Source organism: Cavia porcellus, unplaced genomic scaffold, assembly GCF_034190915.1.
Source record: "Cavia porcellus strain 051 isolate PalLab524CR breed Dunkin Hartley unplaced genomic scaffold, mCavPor4.1 scaffold_10, whole genome shotgun sequence".
Lineage (NCBI taxonomy): Eukaryota > Metazoa > Chordata > Mammalia > Rodentia > Caviidae > Cavia > Cavia porcellus.
Genome location: NW_026947493.1, coordinates 55,344,243 through 55,368,959, shown reverse-complemented (window position 1 = coordinate 55,368,959; position 24,717 = coordinate 55,344,243). Strand labels below are relative to the sequence as shown.

At 38.7% G+C, this 24,717-nt stretch overlaps 2 protein-coding genes across 5 annotated transcripts in view; both read left to right on the top strand.

Moving 5' to 3' along the window:
• The window catches only part of Tpd52 (tumor protein D52), a 92,962-nt gene extending 78,983 nt beyond the window's left edge, over positions 1 to 13,979 (top strand). For 2 of the 4 annotated variants that reach the window (XM_063257490.1, XM_003480045.5), the window contains exons 4-8: positions 66 to 167; positions 1,238 to 1,264; positions 7,372 to 7,413; positions 8,802 to 8,850; positions 12,373 to 13,979. In XM_063257490.1, coding sequence (XP_063113560.1) covers positions 66 to 167; positions 1,238 to 1,264; positions 7,372 to 7,413; positions 8,802 to 8,850; positions 12,373 to 12,492 — 340 coding nt within the window. In that variant the 3' untranslated portion in view covers positions 12,493 to 13,979. The remainder of the gene's footprint in view (positions 1 to 65; positions 168 to 1,237; positions 1,265 to 7,371; positions 7,414 to 8,801; positions 8,851 to 12,372) is intronic. The other 2 variants (XM_023561796.2, XM_003480044.5) reach the window with 2 other exon arrangements.
• A 4,113-nt stretch (positions 13,980 to 18,092) lies between these two features.
• The window catches only part of Mrps28 (mitochondrial ribosomal protein S28), a 118,981-nt gene continuing 112,356 nt past the window's right edge, over positions 18,093 to 24,717 (top strand). Inside the window, exon 1 of the mRNA XM_013144148.3 lies at positions 18,093 to 18,340. Within this exon, the coding sequence (XP_012999602.2) occupies positions 18,131 to 18,340 (210 nt within the window). The 5' untranslated portion in view covers positions 18,093 to 18,130. The remainder of the gene's footprint in view (positions 18,341 to 24,717) is intronic.

Below are 24,717 nucleotides of genomic sequence, written 5' to 3'. Positions count from 1 at the left end.
AGACTAACAAAAGAAAAACAGTTACCTGACTTTCCTTTTTTCTGTTCATTTCTAATTGAATACAGATACCGGAAGACCTCCGAAACCTTATCTCAGGCTGGACAGAAGGCTTCAGCAGCCTTTTCATCTGTTGGCTCTGTCATCACCAAAAAGCTGGAAGACGTAAAGTATGTCTGCATTCCTTTGCTCGTAAGAGGCTGGGGCACATCGAAACACTGGTGTGATTGCTTTTGTTTCCTGATTTGGTCAGGGGGACACTGGATTCCCCCATTGCAGTGAGGAAGGGGATACTCTTTCAAACTAGATCTTGAAATTCTTGCCCACATCCCTTTAGACATAGCATTCTAACATTAAAAATGCTCATCTTCTGAATCATAAAGATGATGGAAAAATTGTGTCTGTAGAACTTTGTGTCTTTTGTAGTCCTTCTGATTATACAGGGTAAGTATATTCCTGGTGGTGGGAAATTTGTGATAGCAAGCAGAGCCTGATGTCTTTCTGGGGATAAGAACAAGTGCATTGATGTGCATGCTTGGATGGAGACCTGGCTTCCCTCTCTGTATGTATCTGACAGCTTTATTTCATGGTGTGATCACAATATGCTTATTTGTGCACTGATTTGTACTAACCTATAAAATGTAGCAACATTCATGCTTAGGCCCAAATCTTCATTTTGAGCTGTTGCTTTTTATTTTCCATTTGTATTTTAGATGAGTGTGCAGGTTTTTCCTTGTCATTTTGATAAAACCACTTCATAGTGCTTTTGTACCTCCCTTCATCCATATGGAGTAGAATGGTGCTAAAAATGGCAAGTTTGGTTTAAATCAGCTGTGCTTCTGCTGGCATGCAAAATTTGTGGTTTAAAAAAAACTCAGATTGCATGACTTTGTGTTTTACATTCATGGGGAAAGTAAATTCTACAGCCAGAACTTAAGTTGTCTAGGGTTTGGTCAGTGTAATCTACTTTGTACCAAAATAGCTAAATTCTTTGCTTGTTATGTTTGGAGTTTTATTCTTCTAAGTATAATATGTCTGTAGTTTTCTCAAACCTTTTTGATAGTTCTGTACACATACACATCTGTTAGGTGCTTTTGCTTGCTTCTCTTTATGCTGACTGAATGATGTATCACTTTTAGGGCTCAGGTAAAACATGCAACTTTTGAAATGTAGGTTATTTAATTGTTTTAGATTTATCAGAACTTCCTTTATTTTTAATGCTTACTCTGCCTTCTTACAGATTGCAGGCCTTTTCGCATTCCTTTAGGTAAGGAGAGTTTGAACCATCACTGCAGCCTAGCAGTTGTGTGGGACAGGTGTGCTAAGCGTAGATGATTGTGCCACATCAGAGGATTGTGTTTGTCCACTGCATCCAGTACTTTCCTTGGATTTGGAGTATCTTTTTCTCTAGTGCATTCTTAATTTTAAGGGAGGGTTTCTTGTATACCATGAGTAATGGATAAATTAAAAGAAAAATTTGACACTGTAGTTCAGGGAATATGGAAATGATTTTGAAGTTTCTTTTTCTTATTTTTTTTTTTTTGTAAAAAAGGCACTTTACTATGGTATGCAGAATTCCTCCCTTTTAATGTCTGCCTTTGTTTGTTTTTTTGATGCTTCTGTTTCTTTGGTGCCTTTGTAAGTCTGTTGGATTCTTTCACCTGGGTCTCATTATGCATTTATAATAGGCTGCACATGTACTGCCTCTTGATAGTAAGTCTTCCGTCTTTATGAATTACTGTACTTTTTGTGTATGTTAAAATAAGCATAAGAAAATTTACTGTTATTCCGTACTTTTTAATATTACTTTTATAACTTGATAGTTTTTACTAATTGATTATGTTTATACTAATTGTAGTCTTTCCTTGTGTATACAAGGGAGTTTCATAGATTGCAAAAGGAAAAAGTGCATCAGGTCAATACACAGTACATGAAGTATGTTAAAAAGATGTTAGCCGAAGCCATGCCTTCTTGAAGGAGTGCTTGGGATGCTGAGTAAATCTCTCCCAAGCAGGCTAACTGTCCAGTTAGGTGCTGGAGGAGTCTGAGGTGGAAGATCTTCAGAGTGAAGCAGGAGGATAATGAGAATCTCTGTCCAGTGAATACAAATTGTCTTCTGAAGCAGTTACTTGCTGTGATCTAGCTATCTGCCTCTTTCAGTAGGCATATAGATCCTTATACCTCTGGGCTTGGTGACACTGAGCCCTAGAAGTTGGAGTAAATCATAATGATGCATGAACTCTTAAATGCTGAACTATTTAAAGCTGAAAGTATCAAACAACCAGGGCTAAGAGCTGACAGTGTATCTTAATTCCAAAGAGCTGTAGACACCTGAATGAGCATTCAGTCACATTTGGCACCCTAACCTGAGAGCGTGGTGTGGACAGATTCTGAGGCTGTAGTTACAAATGTCTAAAAGATGTGGCTTTTATTGGGATATGGCTTAAAATCTTTGGAGTGGATAGGGGAAGGAGAAGGGCACTTAAGATGCACTAAGAATGAAAGAGCCTGTAATTGCTCAATTATAAAGCAATGTAAGGTGTGATATAAATACAAAATATAAGAATATGTCAGATGTAACTAGATAGGGCTCAGTATGTATTGTCTTAACTCATCAGAAACTCATCAGAGTTTTGTGGTTTTTATTTTATTTCATTTCACTTAAAATATAATTATTCTTTACTACTTTTTAATGACTGTATGCATCACTATGTAGAGGTTAAGTCTTTTGAGTAACATTTGAAAATGAGAGAATTAAGATTCTCTTAAACTTTGAACTTCTTACAGGTGAAAAGTTGAGTGAAGTCCCTTAATCCAGTTTAATATGTTCAGATGTATAAAGAAAGCCACATCTTTTAGACCATGTGGGTCACAGAAGCAAGTGCTGGCCCTGTTCTGCCAAGAACTGTCCGAGGAAAGGGAGCTGGACCTTGAGCCCAGTGCTGCCCCAGCAGCAAAGTCTGGCCACCTGCCCCGGAACAGTTGGTGAATCCCTCTGATTGCTTCCGGTCCATCTTACCTGACAAACTAGGCCAGTGATTTCTCTAGGAGAGGTAGTCACACAGATACAGGAAGAAATGCGCGAGGCATTAGATTTAGCAACAGATTTTATTTTACATAGCCAACATTATCATTGAGTTTAGATATTTGTCATCGTTATTCCTTGGTGGGAGGAGGAGGAAAGAGGAGAAAAGGAAGGAAGGAAGAAGATGGGGAAGCAGAGGAGTAGTGGAGAGAGCCGGACAGGCACAGGGGTTGGTGGTGGACGGGAAGAACAGAACCTGAGCGTCCGTTTGAGGCCCTGAGGATGAGGGTGCAGCCGAGAGCTGGGTGAACGAGGTCGCGAGAAGGGTCTGCTGGGTCTGTGGGGGACAGCAGGCCTCCACCCAAGGCATGCACATCCTCCCTCTGCTGTGTGCTTGCTTTTTAACATACATGGTAAGCATTGGCTCAGTGCTTTTTCCATTTTGAGAGAAATTTTAAAAGATCTTCCCATCTCGGTCTGTGCCATAATGGAACATAAGTTTTTAGTAATAGAATACTGTGAGGAGGGCAGCCTCATTTTCCTGTTTGTGATGGATTTAAGAGAAAGTGCTAATTCATTTTGCCTCTATTTCCAAAGGAAATTTCTTCTTTCATGTATACCTCTAGATATTTTTTCTTTGTTTTGAGTTTATTACAGATATTCCAGGCAATTGCTTGTCCTGAAAATTTCTACCCCTTAATGGGAAAAGATGTGTCTTCTCAGAAAGAGATTATCTTTTGATTTGAATTTGAAAAATTATTATTTTTCCTACCTTTCATATCCATATTTTCCGTTTTGGTTAGCAAACTGTCCGTCGTTCCTTCCTTCTGAAGTCTTCACTGGGTGCTTGCTGCATGTCAGACACTGGTCAGCTGTAGAGTTGATGCTGACAATTGAAATAAACTGAAATTTGAAAGTTTTAAGAGATAGAACATGATGTAGATGTTCTGTTTTAACTAAAGTCCCCTGTTATAATAATAACAAATATCTGTGTGACAGAAGTAGATAGAGCAGCTGTGGAGGAGGTGCTGTTACTGCTTGGTTAGTACAGTTGAGGGGAATCCTCAAGGTTGCAGATGGTTGGATTCAAACCCAGCACACCCAACTTTCAGAGCTGGCAGTTTCCCCAGAACAATGATATTTTGAGGCAGTGTCCCGCAGGCATTGCCCAGCAGCTGCTTTTCCATCACCCACATCAAGAGATTGTTGTGAGGAGGAAACTGTAATTACAGAGTGCGCTTACAAGTGTGCCTGGCATGCAGACGTATTCTAACAGGTTATGCATTAATTCCTCCTCACTTCTTTCTCCTCCCCCCTTATTAGAGATGAAAAGAATCAAATAATTGTAAAACACCAGGAAAAAACAGAAATAATTTAGATTTTGCCAGAATATTTTTTTCAAAGCAAGAGTGAATATGAGATTGATTGAGAAGCACTAGTGTTAGATGGCCCTGCCATTTTTTCTGCATGTGTAAGGAACTCAGTTTGCTTTGCTGCTGCTGCTTTGGGGTTCTGAGACAGAGTCTTGCTGTGTAGTTCAGGATGACCTTGAATTCACTGTGTAGCCCAGGCTGGGCGCAGACTCACAGCAATCTTCCTGGCTCAGCTTCCCAAGTGCTAGAATTACAGATCTGGCAGAGGACTGGGTTTTTATTTCTGCTTTGATTAGATACTAATCTATTTAAAGGTTACAAAGCAAGGTAGAAAATTTTGAATGAAATTTGCTTCATAGATGCTAATTGATCTTCATAAATTGTTAAGGGATGATTCTGAGCCAGTAGTTAGATGACGTTTTTGCTTTTAAAGTATCACATGTGGTATTTAACATTGAATGAAGTTGGAGATTTGATAGGAAGTTGAGGGATGTTAAAGTTTTGTATGACTTTCTGTACAGCAGCTTGAATGAAATAGTGGCTACCAAATAGTTAATTGCAGACTACCTTCCCACAAAACTGAATTTCACCTAAAAACAGATTGTAGAGAGGATCACATAACTGGATGGATTTGAAATAGGTTTGTGTTCCTTGGCCTTTCTGCTCAAATAGCTACCTCAAAAACAGGCCATGGATTTAACTCTCTGTTTACTTCATTCTCTTTAATGAGTGTGCTTTTGTCTTCTTATTGTGAAATAGAGCAATACTCAACCTCAGATTCCATTCAGTGGTTTTCACCAAATCGGTCTTATTCTAGTCACTTCCTGCTTTTCCTTGCATATTCTCACGAAGTGCGTTTGGTGAGCACACAGCCTGAGTGAGGGCAGGGAACCCAGCTGCCAGCCACAGAAGGAATGTAAGAATGTGGCCCTCTAAGTGGACATGGGAACAGGGACCGTAGCTAGCTGTGAATTTCTGAAGTGTGTGCTCTAACCACTTATGTCCTCATTTGGTTGATATTATTGAATTCAACCTGTGGATCTCATGGATAAGCATTTTATCACATTTGGCTATTACACAGCTTCTGTTGCCAGAATTTGGTTGTTTCTACCAAAAATGAATGTACCAGTGAAGACTCTTTTGGTTATGAGGAAAAAAGTTAATGTTTGTTATGTCAGCTTTTTAAAAGGGAAAATGCCGCACAGGTGGAAAGTTCTTAGTAATCCCAGGAGAGAAGAGGGTGCCTCTCTGAAGGCACCCCATAACAGGAAAGGTATTAGGGCCTGAGATAGTGTGTAGAAACCATGGAAACCAGCAAACTTGTTCCTCTCCCTTCCTTTCTGGCCATCTCTTCCTAAGTTCCTTTGCCTCTGTCTGCTGATATTTGATTCTTTTTGGGGAGAACCAGCTTCCTCTGCATTCTTGGCAGTTTCCATCTGGTCTCAAAAAAAATTGAAATTTAAATTCATGTGACTTTCTAACCTAAGTGCCTGTACCAGCCGAGCCAGTGAGTATAGTATCCTGATTGTAGTCTGCTAGCGTGAGGGTCTTAGTCCAGACACTCTGAATCATGAGGTTACATGTGGTAGGCGGTGTTGCACTGATCCTGTACCATAGGCTTTATGGCAGGAAGTGGTTTATGGCAGTGTATCTGTTCCAGGGAGAGCTTTTAGAAAGGTTCAAGGAAGGGCAGGTGGTGATGGAAGCTCTAGTTTCAAATTTAGAAAGATATTTTTCTTTCATCTTTATGTCTTTCAAATATGGGAGTTCATATGAAGAGAACTAGCTAATTCCTCCTACAGTCCTTTACTGAAATCTTTACCCAAGATTTCAGTCATTATAGAGCTGAGGATGCTGAGTCACATGGGTCTGTTCTTGTGTTATTTAAGACAAGTCCAGAGATGTTGAAATATTTTCTTGATTCTCTGAACTGCCAGAATATTTTGATACATATCAATTATATATCTATCGAATATTAGTGCAAAACTACATTTGAGGAGCTATATACAAAACACATTACCATTTGTTACTGGATCTTTGAGAAAGATGAAACACGAGCACACAAAGATTTAAATATAACTGGGGATGTGTACCTTCAACTATGGACTTACCCACAAGGAAGACTATTTACCACAAAGAGCTGTGCCAGTGATGCAATAGTAAGCACATAATAATGATATCAGAGCATGCTGTGATGTTAGACCCTGAGCTCATGAAATGGTCTCCTCCTGTGGGAGCTGGATTAGATAGCCTGGACTCAGTCAGTGGACTGCCTTGTCCTTGAGTGGAAGATGGATTTGAGAAGACCAAGGGCCAAATGTTACTAGAGTGGCCTTTTGAGATCATTTAGTTTAATCGCGATTAAGTGTATAAGGAAGTATCTCTAGTACATAATATATACTGGTGCTGCTAAGGTATATTATGTAATTCTAAAAGTTGTCAGAGTGATTTATTTTAAGGCTTACTTGTTCCACCCTGGAAACCAAAGACAAAGCTGATTGCAGGGATCTATCACTGTGTGTGTGTGTGTGTGTGTGTGTGTGTGTGTGTGTGTGTTAGTTACATGTGTGTGCCTTTTTTGAGGGGAGGTGGTGAACACTGAGTTAGGAGTACCAAAGACCCAAGTTCTACTTTTGATTCTGCACTGACCCTGGGTAAATCATTTAATTTCTGATCTCAGTGTGGTATACTTTACAGATCCAGGTGAATTCCTATTTCAGTTTTCAGATGCTATAAATTTCAAATGCTATAAAACTATAATGTTGTATTATTATCTCTGATAGGGCTTGGGATTAAATTAGCTCACAAATAAAAGTAAATTACATTGTAATAACTGTGATCCCCTCCACTTCAAAAAGTAGACAATTCTTCATGGCACTAAAAGCTTGTAGAAAGCTGTTTTGTCAGCCTTTTCTATGTCAAAACACCACTCTATACTAATTTCATTTCTGTCTCTTTTCAATGCTGCCTCTTAAGTATACGCTCCATTCAACATTCAATTAGCATGCCTGCTATGAGGTAAGGTATATTTCTACCAAATATAGTTGGTATTACACTTGTGCTTTGTTTACATATTTAACTGGACTGTTCAGTGGTAGCAATCTAGCATTCTGCTCCAGAGATGTTTGATCATATACCAAATTTCAGTTACTCTTATAATGTTGGCCTGGGTAAAAAAATGCATTGAATATTTGTGAGTTTTAATACAAGAACTGTTTCTATTTTACCTTATAAACTGTTTCATATCTGAAGTGTTTCATTGTTAAGTGAATACTGCTCCCTAATTAAACCTTTTCCTTTGGTGGATACAGGTAGTTCATCTCTTCTGTCTACAATATCCTTTGCTATCTTCCCCATTTCTTTCCATCCTTCCCTTGTCCCTCTATGACATTTGAAACCAGCTGTGGTTTAATAGGACTGTTGACTTTCAGCAGTGAGCATTTGCAAGTGGTACATGTTGTTACATCACCCAGCCTCTTCAGAGGATTAGAGGGTCTTGGCTTAGACTGCAGCAGGCATTGGAATCGCCTGGAGGGCTTGTTATAACTCTGCTCGCTGAACCCAACCCTAGTGTTTCTGATTCTGTAGCCCTGGGTGGCACCTGAGAATTTGCATTATTAATGATACAGATGGTCTGGGAGATACTTTTGAGAATCAACCATCACCACTGGAGGAAGGAGGAATCCCCACGTTCCCTTCTTTGTCTTTTTCATCTTGGCAGGCTATCTGAAGCAAGGTGGATAAGATAAGAACATTGGGAACCCTTGGGTGAGAATCAGAAGCCCCAAGAGCAACCTTAATGAATGGATCTGAAGGCAGATGTGAAGCTTCTGTAGACTGTGAATACTGTTTTTGTCAGCTAGGGAAGCTTGGGGAGTAGCAAAGCCCAGTTTCTGTGCTTCAGGTGTCCCTATGGTCCCTTGTCCCTGTCCATGATGCTATCTACTAGGAATTGGGAATCCTGGTTAAGGCACCAATGATCTGCTTGTTGCAGCTCAGTGGTTTGGATTCATGTCAGAATCCTGCCAGGCAAGATGAGACTCTAGGCAGGAGCTTGAGTGTAGCACCTTAATCAAACTTTTGATTCAGTTTACTAAACTGATCTCATAGTGTCATATTCTTGTACCTTGACAAGTTGTTTGGGGAAGAGACAGAATTGATGTTTTACCTGGATTTCTTTATCACTTTTCTCACAAAGGTCTTTGCTGTTTTTGTCACTTATTTCTGAGGCTGTCTTCACAAATTCAAATACAGGTTTATAGAAATAGTAGCTCAAAAGTGAAAAGTCTGTAACAGTTCTGCTGCTGGTTGACAGTGACGATGAGGAATTAGTCAACTAATGATGTGTTCACAATTGTCGGGATTTTTCAGTGTTTGTAATTTTACTATTTTTCTTCTCTCCATAGAAACTCTCCAACTTTCAAGTCATTTGAAGAAAAGGTTGAAAACTTAAAGGCAAGTAAAGAGATGAATAGGATGTTTTGCAACACAGAGCTTGGTATCTTAATATTTCTTTGATGTGGGCAAATCACTCACCACCGTTATTTTTTTTAAAAAAATTTAAAGAACTTTAAGAACTTTATTCTTCATGACATTAATGAACATTTCAAGAGTTATGTATGCTTTCAGTCTTAGCATATGTTGTAGCATGCTAAATGCTGAAAGGTACAATTTAGAAAGCAGTGACCCTTTTGCTTTTATTCATTTCAGATATCTTTTATAATGTAACTTTATTGGAGACAAAGAATATAGAAAGCACAAAAAATAAAATATGGTGCCACCACCCAGAAATAGTGATATATGTGGAGAGTAGTACTATGCTATTATAATTTAAAAAGAACTGAGGGCTGGAAGTGTAGCTCAGTGGTACTACACTTGCCTAGTGTGCATGAAGCCCTGGATTCAACCCCAGCATCGCAAAAAGAATAAAAGTCATGCATCAAAAATTTTCCAGTATCATCAAATATTCTTCACTTAGGGTATTTAGTGGATGTTTGCGTATGTCTTATAATGGACAGTTATTTGATCCTCAGTGATTGGACGATCTGTTATTTATTAGAATGACGCCATGGTGCTTATCATTGACTGTTCAGTTTTAATTATTTGTGGTGTCAAGATTACAATATATTCAAAGTTACAAAATCATTAATTCTTAGTAATACGCCTGACTCTCTCTGCATTGAGTAAAGCCCAAATATTTCTTCCCAACTTAACTGACACTTACAGTCAATATTTTAAGGATTAAAACTAATAAATATTTTTACATAAATGAATTTAAAAGCTAATGTTGAGTCAAAACTAAACAATTCACCTTTTTTTAAGGTTATAGAGGCAGGGTATATTTATTTATTTATTTATTTTTTGTCTTTTTCCTTTTTATCGGTACCAGGGATCGAACTCATGACTGCCTGCTTGCAAGGCAGACGCTTATGCCACTGAGCTAAATCCCCAGCCCCCAGGGTATATTTATTGAAAAAAATCTAATGTAAAATTATCTAAGTCTTCATTTGCCCATACAAACATTAGCATACCTTTTCTGTTTGTGCACACAAATGTCAGTGCTTTTTTGATCACACTGTGCACATGGCCTTACAGTTTATTCAGCCCCGCTCCTCCAGCATGATGCCAGGGAAACCCACTGATTGGAGAGGCAGCAGACTTTGTTTGCTTCCTCATACCTCTCCAGGCCTAGCGTGGTCCTCGGCACATTGCTATATGTGTTTGGTGAATAAAAGTGTATCAGTCATTCTTCAAGATCTGTATAAGAGACCTATTTTTTCTTAATGCCAAGTCATGTACTTGAAAACAGTCTACTGCAGAGTGTCGAGATTTAGCATAACTCCTCAGTATTGTTAGGATTCTCCTGTCCCCAACTAGACATCTGTCCTAAGCAGTAGTCTTTGCAGTGGTTAGTTGGAAGCCTACCTATGTTCAGTTTTGTTGGTAGAGCTGAGGAGGAACCTCCAGTCATTTGCTAAATATTTTTTCTGAACATATTTAGACTATAATTGTGATAAAACACACTTCTGTAATATAATTTGTACTGGCTGTAATCACAGCATGCTAGGAAACTGAGGCAAGAGGATCAAAAAGTTTGAGCTCAGCATGGGCAATTTATTTGAGACCCTCCTTCAAAAGATGATTTGGGAGCACAGTCAATGTAAAAGCCGTGGGCTCAGTCTCCAGGACTGCCTCTGTGTGTGCATCATTCAGATAATGTATAAATATAGTACAGCATATCAGATATTCCCAAAGAAATTTCAAAGTACAGTTGTATGCTTGGAGTATAGTTTTGCCAGTTTACATTTATATTCAGTTAAACACTGTCATCATATATACTTTTATATTTGTATTGCTCTGTGTTACTGAGCATCTCCTATGGCAGCGAAAGTGGAGGGTGCAGTGAGGGTTAGTGGTAGGAACCTCACCTTCCTTGGGAGGCGGGAAAGTCAGGGAAGGCCTCTTAGGGGAACCAGTAATAGAAGCGGAAATCTTTAAGTTGAGAGAAATGTTTGATGATTGAAAACCCTTTCGAGGAATAGGGATTTGAAGTTAAGGTAATGGGAAACCACTGAAGGATTTTAAAACAGCCCGAGGAACCTCATCCTCTGTGCATTTTAGAAAAAAGACCACTGGCAACCCTGCACACCCAAAGGAAGGGCAAGCCTGGAGACAGGCAGCTTAGGAAGCAAGAGTTTTAATCCCAGCCAAAGATGATGGTGGAGAGAATTGTGATAGTGCAATGGGACAAAGCATAAAGGTATTCAGAAGTTAGGACAGAATTAAAGAGATTAGTTGTGTAACAACATGGGGCAGGCTCCCATACAACTCCAGGTGTCTGGATGGGGGCAATCTGTAGATACTACTAGCTATACTAGATATAGTAGTATAGTACTAGTATACTATACTAGTATCTAGTATACTACTAGTATACTACTAGTACACTAGATACTACTATAAATTCTTTAAAAAGAATAGGAGGAGCTGCTTGTGGGGATGAGTTTAGTTTTAAATATGTTGAACTGAAAGGTGTCTTTAACCATTTCTTATTAAGGAATGTTTTACCAAGAACAATAGATACAAGTCATAAAATTTCTCAGTTCAAAGGTTTTAGATGGGAGAACAAGGGGAGTAAGAAAATTTCAACTAGATTCTCAATCCTTGGGAGTCTCTAGTCAGTTAAGACTCAGGAGCAAGGTCAAGGTCAAATCTGTTATGAGCTGCTTTTCACCCTTTGTCACTGGCTGGTTTCTTAGTGTTGGCTGTCCTGTGGGTCAGTCATGTGTAATCCAGGAGTGAGCACAGATACATCAGCATTGGAACAAGCAGAAGTGAAGCTGTACTAAGGGGTTTTGAAATGCACAGATGTTAGGCAGATGAATTCATTCTAACAAATACTGACAGAATTTCAAGCTAGACAGGTTGGAGGAATGCTTCTCACTGTGCACATGAATCACATGAGGATCCTGTTGGAGTGCAGATTTCAGTTCTGTGGGGCATAGGGGCAAGTATCTCAGTCTTCATGTCTAACAATGAGTCTGCAGTCCTTGATCCCCACTTTCGTAAAGGGCTGAAAAGCTTACACTGTAACTGGGAAAAAGATGTGTTTCTTCTGTTGCTATGCTGAACAGTATTTCTTGATTGAATGTAGCTAAATGAACACTTGGATGTGATGCAAACTGTTTATGCAAGCATTATGAGAGTTCATTAGCTATTTTGGAATGACAGGCTTTACAGAGTTCCTGAGACAAATTTTTCTATGGAGAACAATTAGCAGACTCCAGTCTGAAGATTTCAGCAAGGAAGGCTGCATTGTTTTAATAACCACCCTGAGTATTACAGCAATACTAACTTCCAAATGTCTACAATGATCACTGAGCTGTCGGGTTCCTGATTTGAAAGTAAAATTTGCAGTGTCAGCTAATTTTGTTTCTTGTCTTCTTTCCTTTTTTTTTTTTTCCCCTTTCTTTTTTTAAGTCTAAAGTAGGGGGAACCAAGCCTACTGGCGGGGATTTTGGAGAAGTCTTGAATTCCACTGCAAATGCCAGTGCCACCGTCACAGAGCCGCCTCCAGAACAGACACAGGAGAGTCTGTGAGATCGCTACCTTTGTTCCACTACCCACTGCCAGATGCTGCAAGCAAGATCCAAGCACATCTTGTCAACATTCATTGCCATGGATTTCTACCAGATGTGCTTTTATTTAGCTTTATGTATTTCTTTGACCAAATAGTTTTGGAGTTAAACAAAATGAAAATATCTTCACCTCTACTCCTGGGAAACACCCTGAATGTGCATTCAAGGCTATTTAGGGAAATACTGTTATAAAGACACAAGTAGTACCTGGAGACACGTGCTAGAATGATCTAAGAAGCAGGTGATCATAGTTGCTTTTCTACTTTACAAAATTGCTCTGCATCTGAGATGCTACTTGGATCTTTGTCTTCTAGATTTTTTTTCTTCTTTAACTCCTCTGTTATATGACTCCTAATTCAAATTGTTCTTTTTTAAGTTTTCTGAATCTTTTATTAGTTATTAAAGTTTTCTGTGCCATTTTATTTACATTTAAGGGAAGAATTTACCAGCTACAAAAAACATTGTTTTGAATAAAGTTTTCATATAACGTATATATCTTGGGTGTGTGAAGATATCAGAATGAAGTAAAGAACTTTAAACTCAATCTGTTATGGTTGTGTGACAGTATGTACAGTAATTCCAACTACTGGGTGACTTGGGAGTAGGACTGCCCCATATCGTTAACTGCCCTTTATGACTGTAACCATTTCAGCATATTTGTTATTGTGTCACTTGTATCGATTTTGACAATACTGAAATTTTATTTTTGGACTAAATGGACAGTTGACCAAATAACAAGTCAAGCATATCAGGTAGAAATACAAGTGTGCTCATCAATGTGTAGCTCAAACACTTGAAGTGTTTTCCATCTTGATGGTTGTAAACATGGAGGTCAATCACATTAGGTGAAGAACTGCTGTCTCCATTTAATCCATTTAGCACCTTTTAAAATAAGCACACAGTTATACAACTGATATAACTTGAACATTTTTATACTAAGGTGTTGGTTATAACTCCTGAGGGTGTGATTTATTAATAAAAATCAATTCATCATTCTCTACTTGTTTGCGGTGTTACAAATGGAACTGCAGACATTGTTCCTATTTTAAAAACTGGGTATCCAGGCTAGTGAATCAAATCTTCTCTGCACAGAGGCCAAGGTACTCTAATTACTGCTACTGACTTACCATCAGCACCACCACTATTTCCTTATACTATACCTTTATGGCCTATCATGTTATCTGTTATTTATCAAGTTGTGATTGTTTTATTGTTTATGCCAAATGTTAACTGCCAAGCTTGGAGTGACTTAAAGCAGTTTTTAAAAGCATGACTAGATTTAGTTCAAGATAAATTCTTCTAAAACTCAAATTTAAAAAGCCTCAATGTTGATTGTTATAAAATGACATGCTACCATTCTTGACTGCTAGAGCTTTTGTTAGCACTTTGGATGCAACTGAAACTATGCTCTATTACATGTGCAAAGCTTAATAAATTCTGCATACACTAGTATAGGTCTCAATATTTATTATGAGGCCAGTGGTCTGGAAACAGTTTATTAAAGAATCATCTAGTGTCTATAAGCAGTGTTTACTGTCGGTATTAAATTGCTGATTAATGGTATCAAGCTAATGCTGTAAATTATTTCCTTCTCGGGTCTTAAGGCAAAGGTAGTTGGAGTTTTCTCCCAGAGGAGCAGATCTGTAAAAATTTGTCACTTGTAGAAATACTATGGTTATTTAACATAGCTGTTATTTTTTTCTACCAAGGAGGTTTTATTGTTGTTGTTGTTCAGCATCTTCTCTTCATTATATTGTTTCTTTGCCTGTTCCTATCTTTCAATAATGGCAGTTTAGGTAAGAGAAATATCTTCGAGTTTTTCTCCACCATATGAGGAAAAATGATAAAAATGGGTATGGGAAAGTGGGATGGGTCTAGGTAAGTTTTGGAAATGGCTGTAAAAGAAATAGGAAACTCCCTTTCCTAGGTAACTTCCTAATTTAAAATTTGCTTAATCTATTATATACTACTCTGCTCTTAGAAGTAAAAAAAAAGGATGAATTCAGGAAAATAAACATGGAATTAAAAATATTATTCCAAGTGCTCTCTGTGGCAGATTTGATATTATGAATCAGATATTTTGAAAATTTGAAACTGTGACTAGGACTACCAGAAAGCAACCATAGCTACTCTTACTGTTTTGTGTTTAGCATTATAACAAAACAGGAGAGAGAAATCTGGTATTTATGAAATCTCATATATAAGGACTCAAAAAGTGTAATAGAAAAAATATCTTACACAAAGCAGTGTCCTTAAGTTATAGAGTTGGTGGGAAATAAACTTGAGGTCAAAGTAATCAATGAAGACAACACATCAACTGGATTATCCTATCAACTCAAATTACTAAAGTATAGAAAAAAACATTTAATTTGGGTCATTTGTGGATCTAAGAGACACATGGTGTATTTTTTTATAGTATTTTAAAGGAATAAAAATTCTGTAATTTGGGTATGGGTTCTTTCGTATGTATTGCCTATCTGTGGAGGAAAGGGGCAAGTCCAAAACTCTTCATATCCTGGATGTGTAAAGATCCATAAGTAGCTGTGTTGAATCAAAATGAAAAAAAAAAACATGCTGACTATTAAAATGCATGTATTAAGTGTTTGTTGCACATGTTCCAGAGGAGGTAATGAGTAAGACATTTTGTCAAGACTACGTGTTTTTATAGGTTTTTTTTTTTTTTGAGACAAGATATTGCTGTGTAGTCCATGTTGGCCTTGAATTTGCAGCAATCTTTTTGCCTTATTTTATCGAATGCTGGGATTAAAGATATGCACCATCATGACCAGCTTCTTACAGGTTTTAAAAATCAGAAGAAAAAGTAAAGTTTTTGCCCATATTGAAGAGACATTTGGCCATTAGTCAGTTTTAGTGACCGTGTCACTGTAAGTACATTATAAAGTCCCAGAGTGGGTCACACTGTAAAAGCATCATTATCAGGCAACTTCACGATTCCATATTGCTCTGATAGAAGTCAGAAAGCTTTTTCATCTTGGTATGGTAGGCCCCAGAGGGCAGGCCATGCATGTGCCTGTCACCTGCCAGCACTTCATTAGTAAATGCTGTTCAAGGAGGCCAGAGGTATAGCCTAGTGGCACAGCACCTGCCAGGCAGCATGTGGTTGTGGGTTTGATTCCCAGCACCAAAAAAAAAAAAAAAAATGCTATTCAGTGACTATGCTTTTTGCCAGCTCACATACTTTTGATGTTACTGAGGTTGCTTGGTAGTGTGATTACTGCAATTTTGTTTGAACACACATTTGTAAGAGGATGTGACTTTTCATTTTGACAGTTTATGCATGAACATTTTCCTAAGTTTCTTAATTTGTGTTATTTTCCAATTTGTTAGTATTCTTCCAACTCCTTAAATGCTTATTCTTAGTCATTATCTCCATGATACCCTTAATGATCTTGCCCATTTGCATGGCTGCAATGACTGAAAACTAGTATCTCTAGATCTAGCCTAACAGACTCTGACAGTTTGTTAAGAGGCTTGAAGTTCTAATCACCTGGTCACTTCACCTGTCCATGAATAGCCACCTATTGAGTGCTTAGACATTTTACTGTCATTTTAAATTCTTTTCTCAAGGGTATGGTGGTTTAACAATTTTATAAATGAGACAACAGCCAGTAGACATAAAGCCAGGCATTTAGCTATTTCGTTTCCTTTTTACCTGCCATTAGTAATATGTTTGCCACGTGTATTAACAACCTGAAAACTATAAAGGAGAAAAAAGGCCTGTATCTTAGTAAAGCAAGAAGGAAGGTATGGGTAGAATAGGGTTAGAATGCTTAAAATGCTACAAAAATGTGAAAACACTGCATTACAGCGGATGGGAAAGCCTGTGACCCTCCTCCCTTCGCTGTCATCTTTAACCCCTCTCATTTGATACTTCTGACACTCCTCTACCAAAGGCAGAATTTTGAAGTCAGCTGACAACAAACAATTCATTTTCAATGCTGGTGACTTTGACATTTTAAAAAATGTGCTTAATGTGAAAGTAACCTTCAAGTAAAACTGAAAACTTCAACAAAGTACATACAGCCCATCAACACATTTATTAATTAAAAACTACAAAAATTAAGGGAAAAAGCCAGGCTGGATGTGGTGGCACACACCATAATCCTAGCACTTGGGAGGCAGAGACAGGTTCACTGAGTTCGAGGCCAACCCTACACTACATAGAGAGACCCTGTTGTAAAAAAAAAAAGCAAAAAATCCCCAACATACCTGTTAGAATCCTTGAGTTCTCATCTGTCAAAGGCAAGATGTGTTTCACGTATTTATTGAATTTCAGAGCTAGGACTTAGTAACCCCGCTTTTTCTGTTCATAGTAATGTAAACTTTGCAAAGCATGTCCTTAAACGCGGTACTGTGATAAAAGCTTGGTTTTACAAGCGAGGAAACCAAGTCAGCGACATGAAACTGGCTTGCCTAAAATCAGAATTAGCAAGGACTATAATTGAGGGCTCTTAAAAAGTTGCTGGCTGTGCTCTTTACAACTTAACCACATTTTATGAAATGAAAGAAGTGAAAGCAACAGCCACAGAATAATACAAAACTGTTTTAGGCAAGAGTTAATTATAGGGCAAGGGAAATAAACAGTTTTAAGTGCCAAGAGGGGAGAACTCTTTCACCTTAAAGCCTCCACTTAACTGTTCTGTACGGTGTCTGTGCCAAACAGATTGAAAGCATAAGACAGCTTAAATCCATTATCGAAGGCATTTCTAAGATAGGATCTGTGATCCTAAAATTTCCTGCTCTCAACCATTAAATGACATAGAAAGGCGTGTGCCACCAGTCCCGCGAGGTAACCAACCGTGGGTTAACAAAACTGTTGGGTAAAAGGTGTGGGGGACTGATTAACACTTAAGTTTGGCGTTGGGTTTAGTTTTCAAAAGGGTGAGCAAATTCTAGAAATCAACCTTGAAGCTAAAAGTGAGGATGGGGGTCCCTGGTGGTGCAATGTGTGGCACGTTCTGAAACTTAATACTCTAGACAGGACAGTAGCTACCTAAAGGTGACAGAACCTGTCAGGATTACTATTTTCAAAACTTAGGTGGCCCGTCGGCAGAAACGGCAGGGTACAAACTTGGTCCCAGGGTTTCATACGTTTATTGGGCTCCACTGCAAGGATTCCAGCAGCAGATTCCTTCACGGAGTTTGCAAAGCTGAGGGAGCAGACTATAAAAACTTTTAATACAGTAAGTGACATAGTAGGAAGTGCTGGGTGAATGGGACAAACAGAAGCCGAATAGCGTTAGAGCTCCCAAGTCTAACGCGGAGAACCTGAGGTTTGAACCGAAGCCCGGAAAAAAGGAGGAGCGCGGCGGTCAGCTACGAGGAGACACCCAGACGAGGAGCACAGCAAGGGTGGCATGACCACGCACCCTCAGGGTCAGACGCACTCCCCAATCAAATCTCACCGCACCTACAGCTACTAATTATCTGGACGAATTTCGGTCGCAGCCTCGATGCCCCACACAGCACGGTAGCCGCACCACAGCGCTCGGAGGCGGTGGGCGGGGCCCTCGTCGCCCCGCCCCCTGACCCGCGCGCTTGCGGAACGGAGGCCGAAGGTCAGAGGTTGCAGAGGCGTCATGGCGGCGCTGTGTGGGACTCGTGCCGTTGCGGCTGAGAGCCGTTTTCTGCGAGTGTTTTTCGTCTCTAGGCGCTCTCGAAGCGCGGGCATTGAGAGTGGCTCCGAGAGCGGAAACTCTGATTCCTCAGCGCCTAAGACGCGCCCAGGGGGTTTCGCGAGCGCGCTGGAGCGACACTCGGAGCTGCAGCGGAAGGCGGAGCTCGGGCGGGTGAGAGGACTCACGGGTGCCCCGCCTAGGACACGGCGGGTGGGGCCAAGAGGGACGCTGCGTGTGGGGCTGGGACTCGGGCGGAGCCTGGCCGTCCTGGTCGGGAGGGGTGGAGGAATCCGTGCAGGTATCTATGCGGCTGGCCCCTGGCTCCCTAGCGCGTGCTTGGAATTTTTTCTCCATTCATTGAACTCTTAGGCGTCGTTCACTTGCCGGACCTGCTGTCCCCACACGCCTTCATTTGGCTCTTCCTGGAGTGAGCGCCACCGCCTTGGAGTAGCGGGACTGCAAAGGGGGTTGCCAGCGAAGTTAGCCGGGTGACTCCTAGGACTCACTGGGAGGGGCAGAGCTGTGTTATGTCTTGCGCACAGAATAGTTCCAGCATGGAAGCTTGGCATCTGGTGTACAAGATTTTTCATAAATAATTTGTTATTTAAATAGGTGGAGGCCAGGGATATAACTCAGCGGCATAAGCGTCTGCCTGAAGGTCCTGAGTTCGATTTTCGGTACTACAAAAGAAAAAAAACAATAATTGAATGGTAGAATTACTGTTTCTGAGCTAGAGCAGTTACTCTTTTGGGGCTACCCTCTGCTTATTTTTTTTTCTTTATTTTGGTTTCAATGAATACTTTAGTGAAATACAATAAAGTTATTAGATAAATGAAATAGAGAAAACAAACATAAGTACAAGCTTGAGCATTTTTATTATTAGGTTCAGCACACATGAAGTTAGATTATATAAGAACAAACTTTTTGTGTTTATTTCCTTGGGGAATGGTACCAAGCAGGTCACAGACAGGCAGTGTCCTGGAATGTATGACCACTTTAGTAATTATTGTCAACATTTCCTAAAATCTAAGGATTAGAGGCCTGATGTGCTTTCTGGTTTCTGTCATGATGAACTTTTATACATTTCACATAACATGTAAGTGAGTAGTCCGATACGGTCTTACTGAACTAAAATCAAGCTGTTGGCAGTTTCCTTTTCCTGCTGCTCTAAAGAGGATCTCTTTGCCTGCACAGACTAGCTCATCGGGACCACCAACGTCTCTCGGCTCATGACCTTCTTTTGGCATCTGAAGTGCTAGCAATAGCAGATTGAGTCCTTTTCAAACCGCATTATTATGTCTCTTATGCTTCCCTTGTCTACTTTTAAGCTTCCTTGTGATTACATAAAGTGCACCCAGATAATCCAAGACAGTCTCCATATTTCATCATCAATTGAGTATTTTTGAATAATTTGAATAAGTTGAATAATTTCCCTTTGCAATGAAAGATGTCTTCTAATTTTGGAAATTAGAATTGAACACCTTTTGAGACACTCTTTTGTCTACTTAGACAAGTTAAAAATCACAAGAGAATAGCCATGACTGATTTGAAGCCATCTAAGGGATGAAGTTCATGTTCAACTTTGTTGTAGGGTTTTGAGGACTAAGTGTGGTAAGGTAAGAAATGTAAGTATAATTCAGTGATCTTCCTTGAAATATTTGAATGGTCAAGGAGTTTCTCGGTTTCTTACCTGATTGCATCATTCCCAGAATATCAGGCTCTGATCCCTGGTGGTATAGGGCTTATTTGGGATAAGCAAGTAGGAAGTACAGAGGCAGAATGGCTTATCAGTTGTGGATTGTCTATATGATGTGCATCATAGTGACCAGCTGTGGATCACAGTGATCAGCCATTTTTAAGAGGCAGGAGCAACCAGAACTGGAACAGGAGCTATAACCTGGGCAACAAAGAGACAAGTGTACTGGGTATGGGTATGGCGTAGGTGGAGGATTTTCTGTTACAATCTTTTCTCTTTCATAATTATCACATTTCAAGCACCTTCAGAAACTCTTAGAAAAGTTGATTAGTTGATTGTGTCAAGAATGAAAATTGTGGTATGATATAAGTGAAGCTCAAAGTCTCTCATACCTCAGGGTTTCATATGGGAAATAAATAAATGTTCACTTAATGGAGAAGGCAAGCAGGTTGTTGAAGAGTCTGGATGACCCCCCTTCCCTGCAAAGATTCATGCAGTCAGAGAGGCAGCCTTCTAAAGTTTGTGAATGACTCCTGGTGCAATTCGGGGATTATGGTTGTGAGTGCTACACCCAAGTGAGTATGACCTACATACAATGTAAGAGACAGAGAGTCTTCTCTCCGAGTGCTCCTCCCCTTTGTACTTGTTGCTTGTGCTGATTTTCACTGCCATGAACTGTTGCCATTTACCATATGCCACTCTGCCTTGGAGCCAGTTGATTATGGACTGAAACCTCCACAGACTGTGAGCTAAATTAACCTTTCCTTCCTTCAGTTTAGGTGTCATGTACTTTGTCTCAGCAACAAGAGAAAGGTAACCAAGATACTGTTTTTTCCAAGACTGCTGAGTCTGAGTGACTCAGATTTTCAGAGTAGGCTGTGCTATTTCCTGGGAATTCCAGCATATTCATTAGATTTTCCCGATCTATCTCAGATTGATTGGAGTTTCTTTGGGCAGCTTTTGACTATGTAACACAATTTAGAAAACATTCTAGTAGATGTTTGCTAGTGACTTATAGGTCATGTTTTTTGTTCATAATTCTTTGCTCTCCTGGTTTAATGAGAAGAATCCCCTGCGGAGGAGGGTAGCAGGAGGCTGGTTGTAGGGTCCATTAAACCCATTCCGAGATTTGAAGCACTGAGTTATGGGACCTCTTTGCTGATCTTGAGTCACACCACTGATGCCAGTTGCTCCTGATCCTGGCATTACACACACTGCAGGATAATCATCTTCCTACAGTTAGGATCTGTAATCAAGATTTAAGATCAGTGTGGTGGACTTTTTTTGTTTTTGTTTCTTTTTGCTTTTCTTGACAGTTTTGTAGACCCCCATTCACGGTGCCTGCAAGAATAAAAGTGTATCTCTTGCAGTGTGTCCAGGCCTGCTGCCATTCAGGTCTTAGTTAAGGGTTTTTGGTGCCTGCAAGAATAAAAGTGTATCTCTTGCAGTGTGTCCAGGCCTGCTGCCATTCAGGTCTTAGTTAAGGGTTTAGGCTGCTTCAGTCTGCCAGAATACTCATTCTGCCTTCTTCCTGGCTGAGGGACATAGCCTCTCTTTCCTCAGAGTGGAGATAATACTCTAATGAGTTACTGGGAAGTTTTTATGAAATAATACATTTAAAGCATTATCAGTATACTGTCTGGTACAGAGGATGATTTCACACAGTATATTTTAGTTTATGTTGCCCCAGCTTTTTTTTCTCCTTTCTCTGTTCTAAATGGATACTGTCACTGAGATGCTTTCATAATTGCATAGATCTGTAAATGAAATCCTATTTCTTCCTTAAATAATTAATAATAAACCTTGTCAAACCATATAGGTTCATACTTTATAAAAACTGTACTCCAAGTGAAGGATGCTGATAACAGGGAGGTTCTGGATTTGGCAACAGGGAATGCATAGGCTATTTTTCTACTTTTTTTTCTGAATTTTGCTATAAACCATTAACTGTTCTAAAAATAGTTTTTTTTTTTAAGCATGTAGAATGCTAAATTTAAGTATGTCTGTATCTCAGCTAGTGGCTTAGCTGTACCATTTGAAGAAATAAAAAAATCAAAATTTTCACAGGCAAACACCAAAATCAACCAAACAAAAATTTTAAAAGAACAAGCCATGTTTAATCCCACTTTTAATGATATTTTTAGTCTCTTAATATGTTAAATTGTGCCAGAGTAATATGTGCATAACTCACAATGAAGTTTTTCTTAACTTTCTTATTCATTTGAATCTTGCTCTCAAAAGGAAGACACTTTGTTTTTCTTGCTCTGGTTTGTCCCTGTACCTTGCGAAGGGCTTGCCCTATGGTGGCTCTGCTAAATATTTGCTAAATGGATAATAAAAAAATAGTCATATGGGAACTTCATTTATTTTTGGCTGTATTTCAATTTTGATCTGTGACTGTTTACAAGTAATTGCAAAAGTAAGAATAGTACAGGCTTGAGCATATTGTGTTAAATGTGCCTGCCCAGAACAATTGAGCAAAAAGTATAAAAGTAATAAGAAACTGAAAATACCATGTTTTAATTTTAGTGTTTATTTAAACTTTTCAGTGCACTTCTGCCTTATACTGTGTTTATCTTGAGAAACGTGACCAGTTACAAGATGTTGATGAGGATTCAATGTGTGAAAAACTCACTTTACTTTTTGAAATTACTGGGCCTATTTAATTGAGAAGCATCCTGAGATTGCAAAATGAATGCTTATTGTATGATCAGGATTTTGTAAAAGAATTATAAAACTAAACTAAATTATAATTATAAAATTACTGTACATTTTCTCACATTCTCTAAGCTGAATTGTGTTTTTTTATACTTTCCTCGTTTTTGTTCATTTAGTTTTTTGAGACAGAATCTTGCTATGTAATTCAGACTTTCTGTGTAACCCAGGCTTGCTTCTAACTTGTGATCCCTCTGCCTCAGCCTCTCAATCCTGAGATTATAGCATCTACCACCATTGTACCACCATGCCTGGCTGTACATACCTCCTCGGTGTCAAATACACATCCATATAAATAAAAGCTGAGTATGTGTATGTACACATACACACATATGTAGTTTCAAAATCACAAATTGATTTATATTGTACTGCTTTGAATCATTATCCTTTTGGAGTATAAGCTCTAGATTCATATAGTCTTGGTTTAAAGCTTGGTTTTCCACCATTTTCTAGCTGTTTTTCCTTGGGAAATTAATATCTGTGTTTCTCTTCCTTTTTTATGGAACCTCATATCATAGAATTATTATGAGAGTAAATGGTTTCTTATTTACAGCATTTAGTACAAGTGCCTGATATTTAACAAATACATATTTTAGTTGTGTTTAGGTAGTGATTTTTTTTCTTAACAGAGACAATGTTACAGTATGTGTTTTATAGGTTATATTCTGGGAGAAAATGTACATAAAATCTAACTTTGGTAGATGCATTCTGTTTTATAAACTCTCACAGTACATGGCAATGCCTGTTTGCTCACTTGGATTATATAGATGGATTTGTTTTTTTGTTTTCATTTTTTAAATTTGTGGTACTGAGGATTGAATCCAGGGCCTGGTATGTGCTAATAAGCAGAGCTCTACCACTGACCTACATCTGCAGCCCTAGGTGGGTTGATACAGGGCAACCAAAACAAGAAATTGAGAACTAGGATATTCCTCATTCTGACTTCAATCAAAATTACTACTTCACATTTTTGTCAGTTTGCCATAAAAGACTCATCTTAATAAAGATTACATTGGATTCTATGTAAAATGATTTCTCCTCAAAAATTGTTTGAAAATAAAGTTTGCTGGTCCCTAAAAAGATGTTTACTGCTTCCTTTTGCTTTTTATCCTGAAATAGCTTCCCTGACTACAAATTCAATTATAAAAAATCACCTCCTCTCTTAGGTCTTTGTGAAATCACTAACTAGATAAAACTCCTTTTGTGTGACCCAGGGCTTTGATTTATACAATCTTTAGGGCACCTATGGCTGTTAAATGGCTATATTAATGTTATTTGTGAAACTGCTTCATTCTGTTCCTTAGCTGTGCTCCCTGGAGATCACCTATGCTTTATTTACTTTTCTTGTCCATTGTATAACCCTTTACATAACAGTAAGAATTGAATATATGTTGAATTATATTGTAATAAAATTAGACAGTTTGATGGTTAAATAATTATACATCAAAATAACATCTCAGATGGCCTATTAGATTTTTAAATGTATATGGTGATAAAAGTAGAAGAAATACCCATTGATTTAATTCTTCCAGTCCTTAAAGTAAAGACTTACTTATATATGGGTCTCGGAAATAAGTGATAGTCAGTCAGAACCAAGCTCACTACCCTTGCAGAGACCTTTCCCCTGCAGTACGCATCATGAATTCCTTCTCCGAATATTTCACTGAGATTATAGATAAAGAGAAGCCAAGTTTGAAGACCCCGTACCCCTTGCTTTGCTGTGGGTTCTGTGTTATCTCATACTCACTTGTCACTTTTCCTTTGATTCATTGACTTTAATTGCTGGTTGATACATTCCTTTCTTCAACTAATAGTTTCGGTTATTTTTAGTGTAGCAGTCATTCATTTTTATAACTTGTATAGCACAAACTTATGTATAAAGACCTGGTAAATGTTAAGGATACAGTATTTTTGCCAGTTACCTCTTAATGTTTTCTTTCCTCTCTGTAAAATCTTAAAACTGTAGTGCAGTATGAAAGTATGAATTTGTTGGAATTAGTACCTGTTGGAATTATAACTCATCTCAGCCACAAGGTGGCAATAGTGGAGCAAAGATTTTTAAAGTTTTGGGTTTTGTTGTTTCCCTTTATGACTGTCTTACTACTTCTTGACAGTAGAGGGTGGTATATCACTTTGC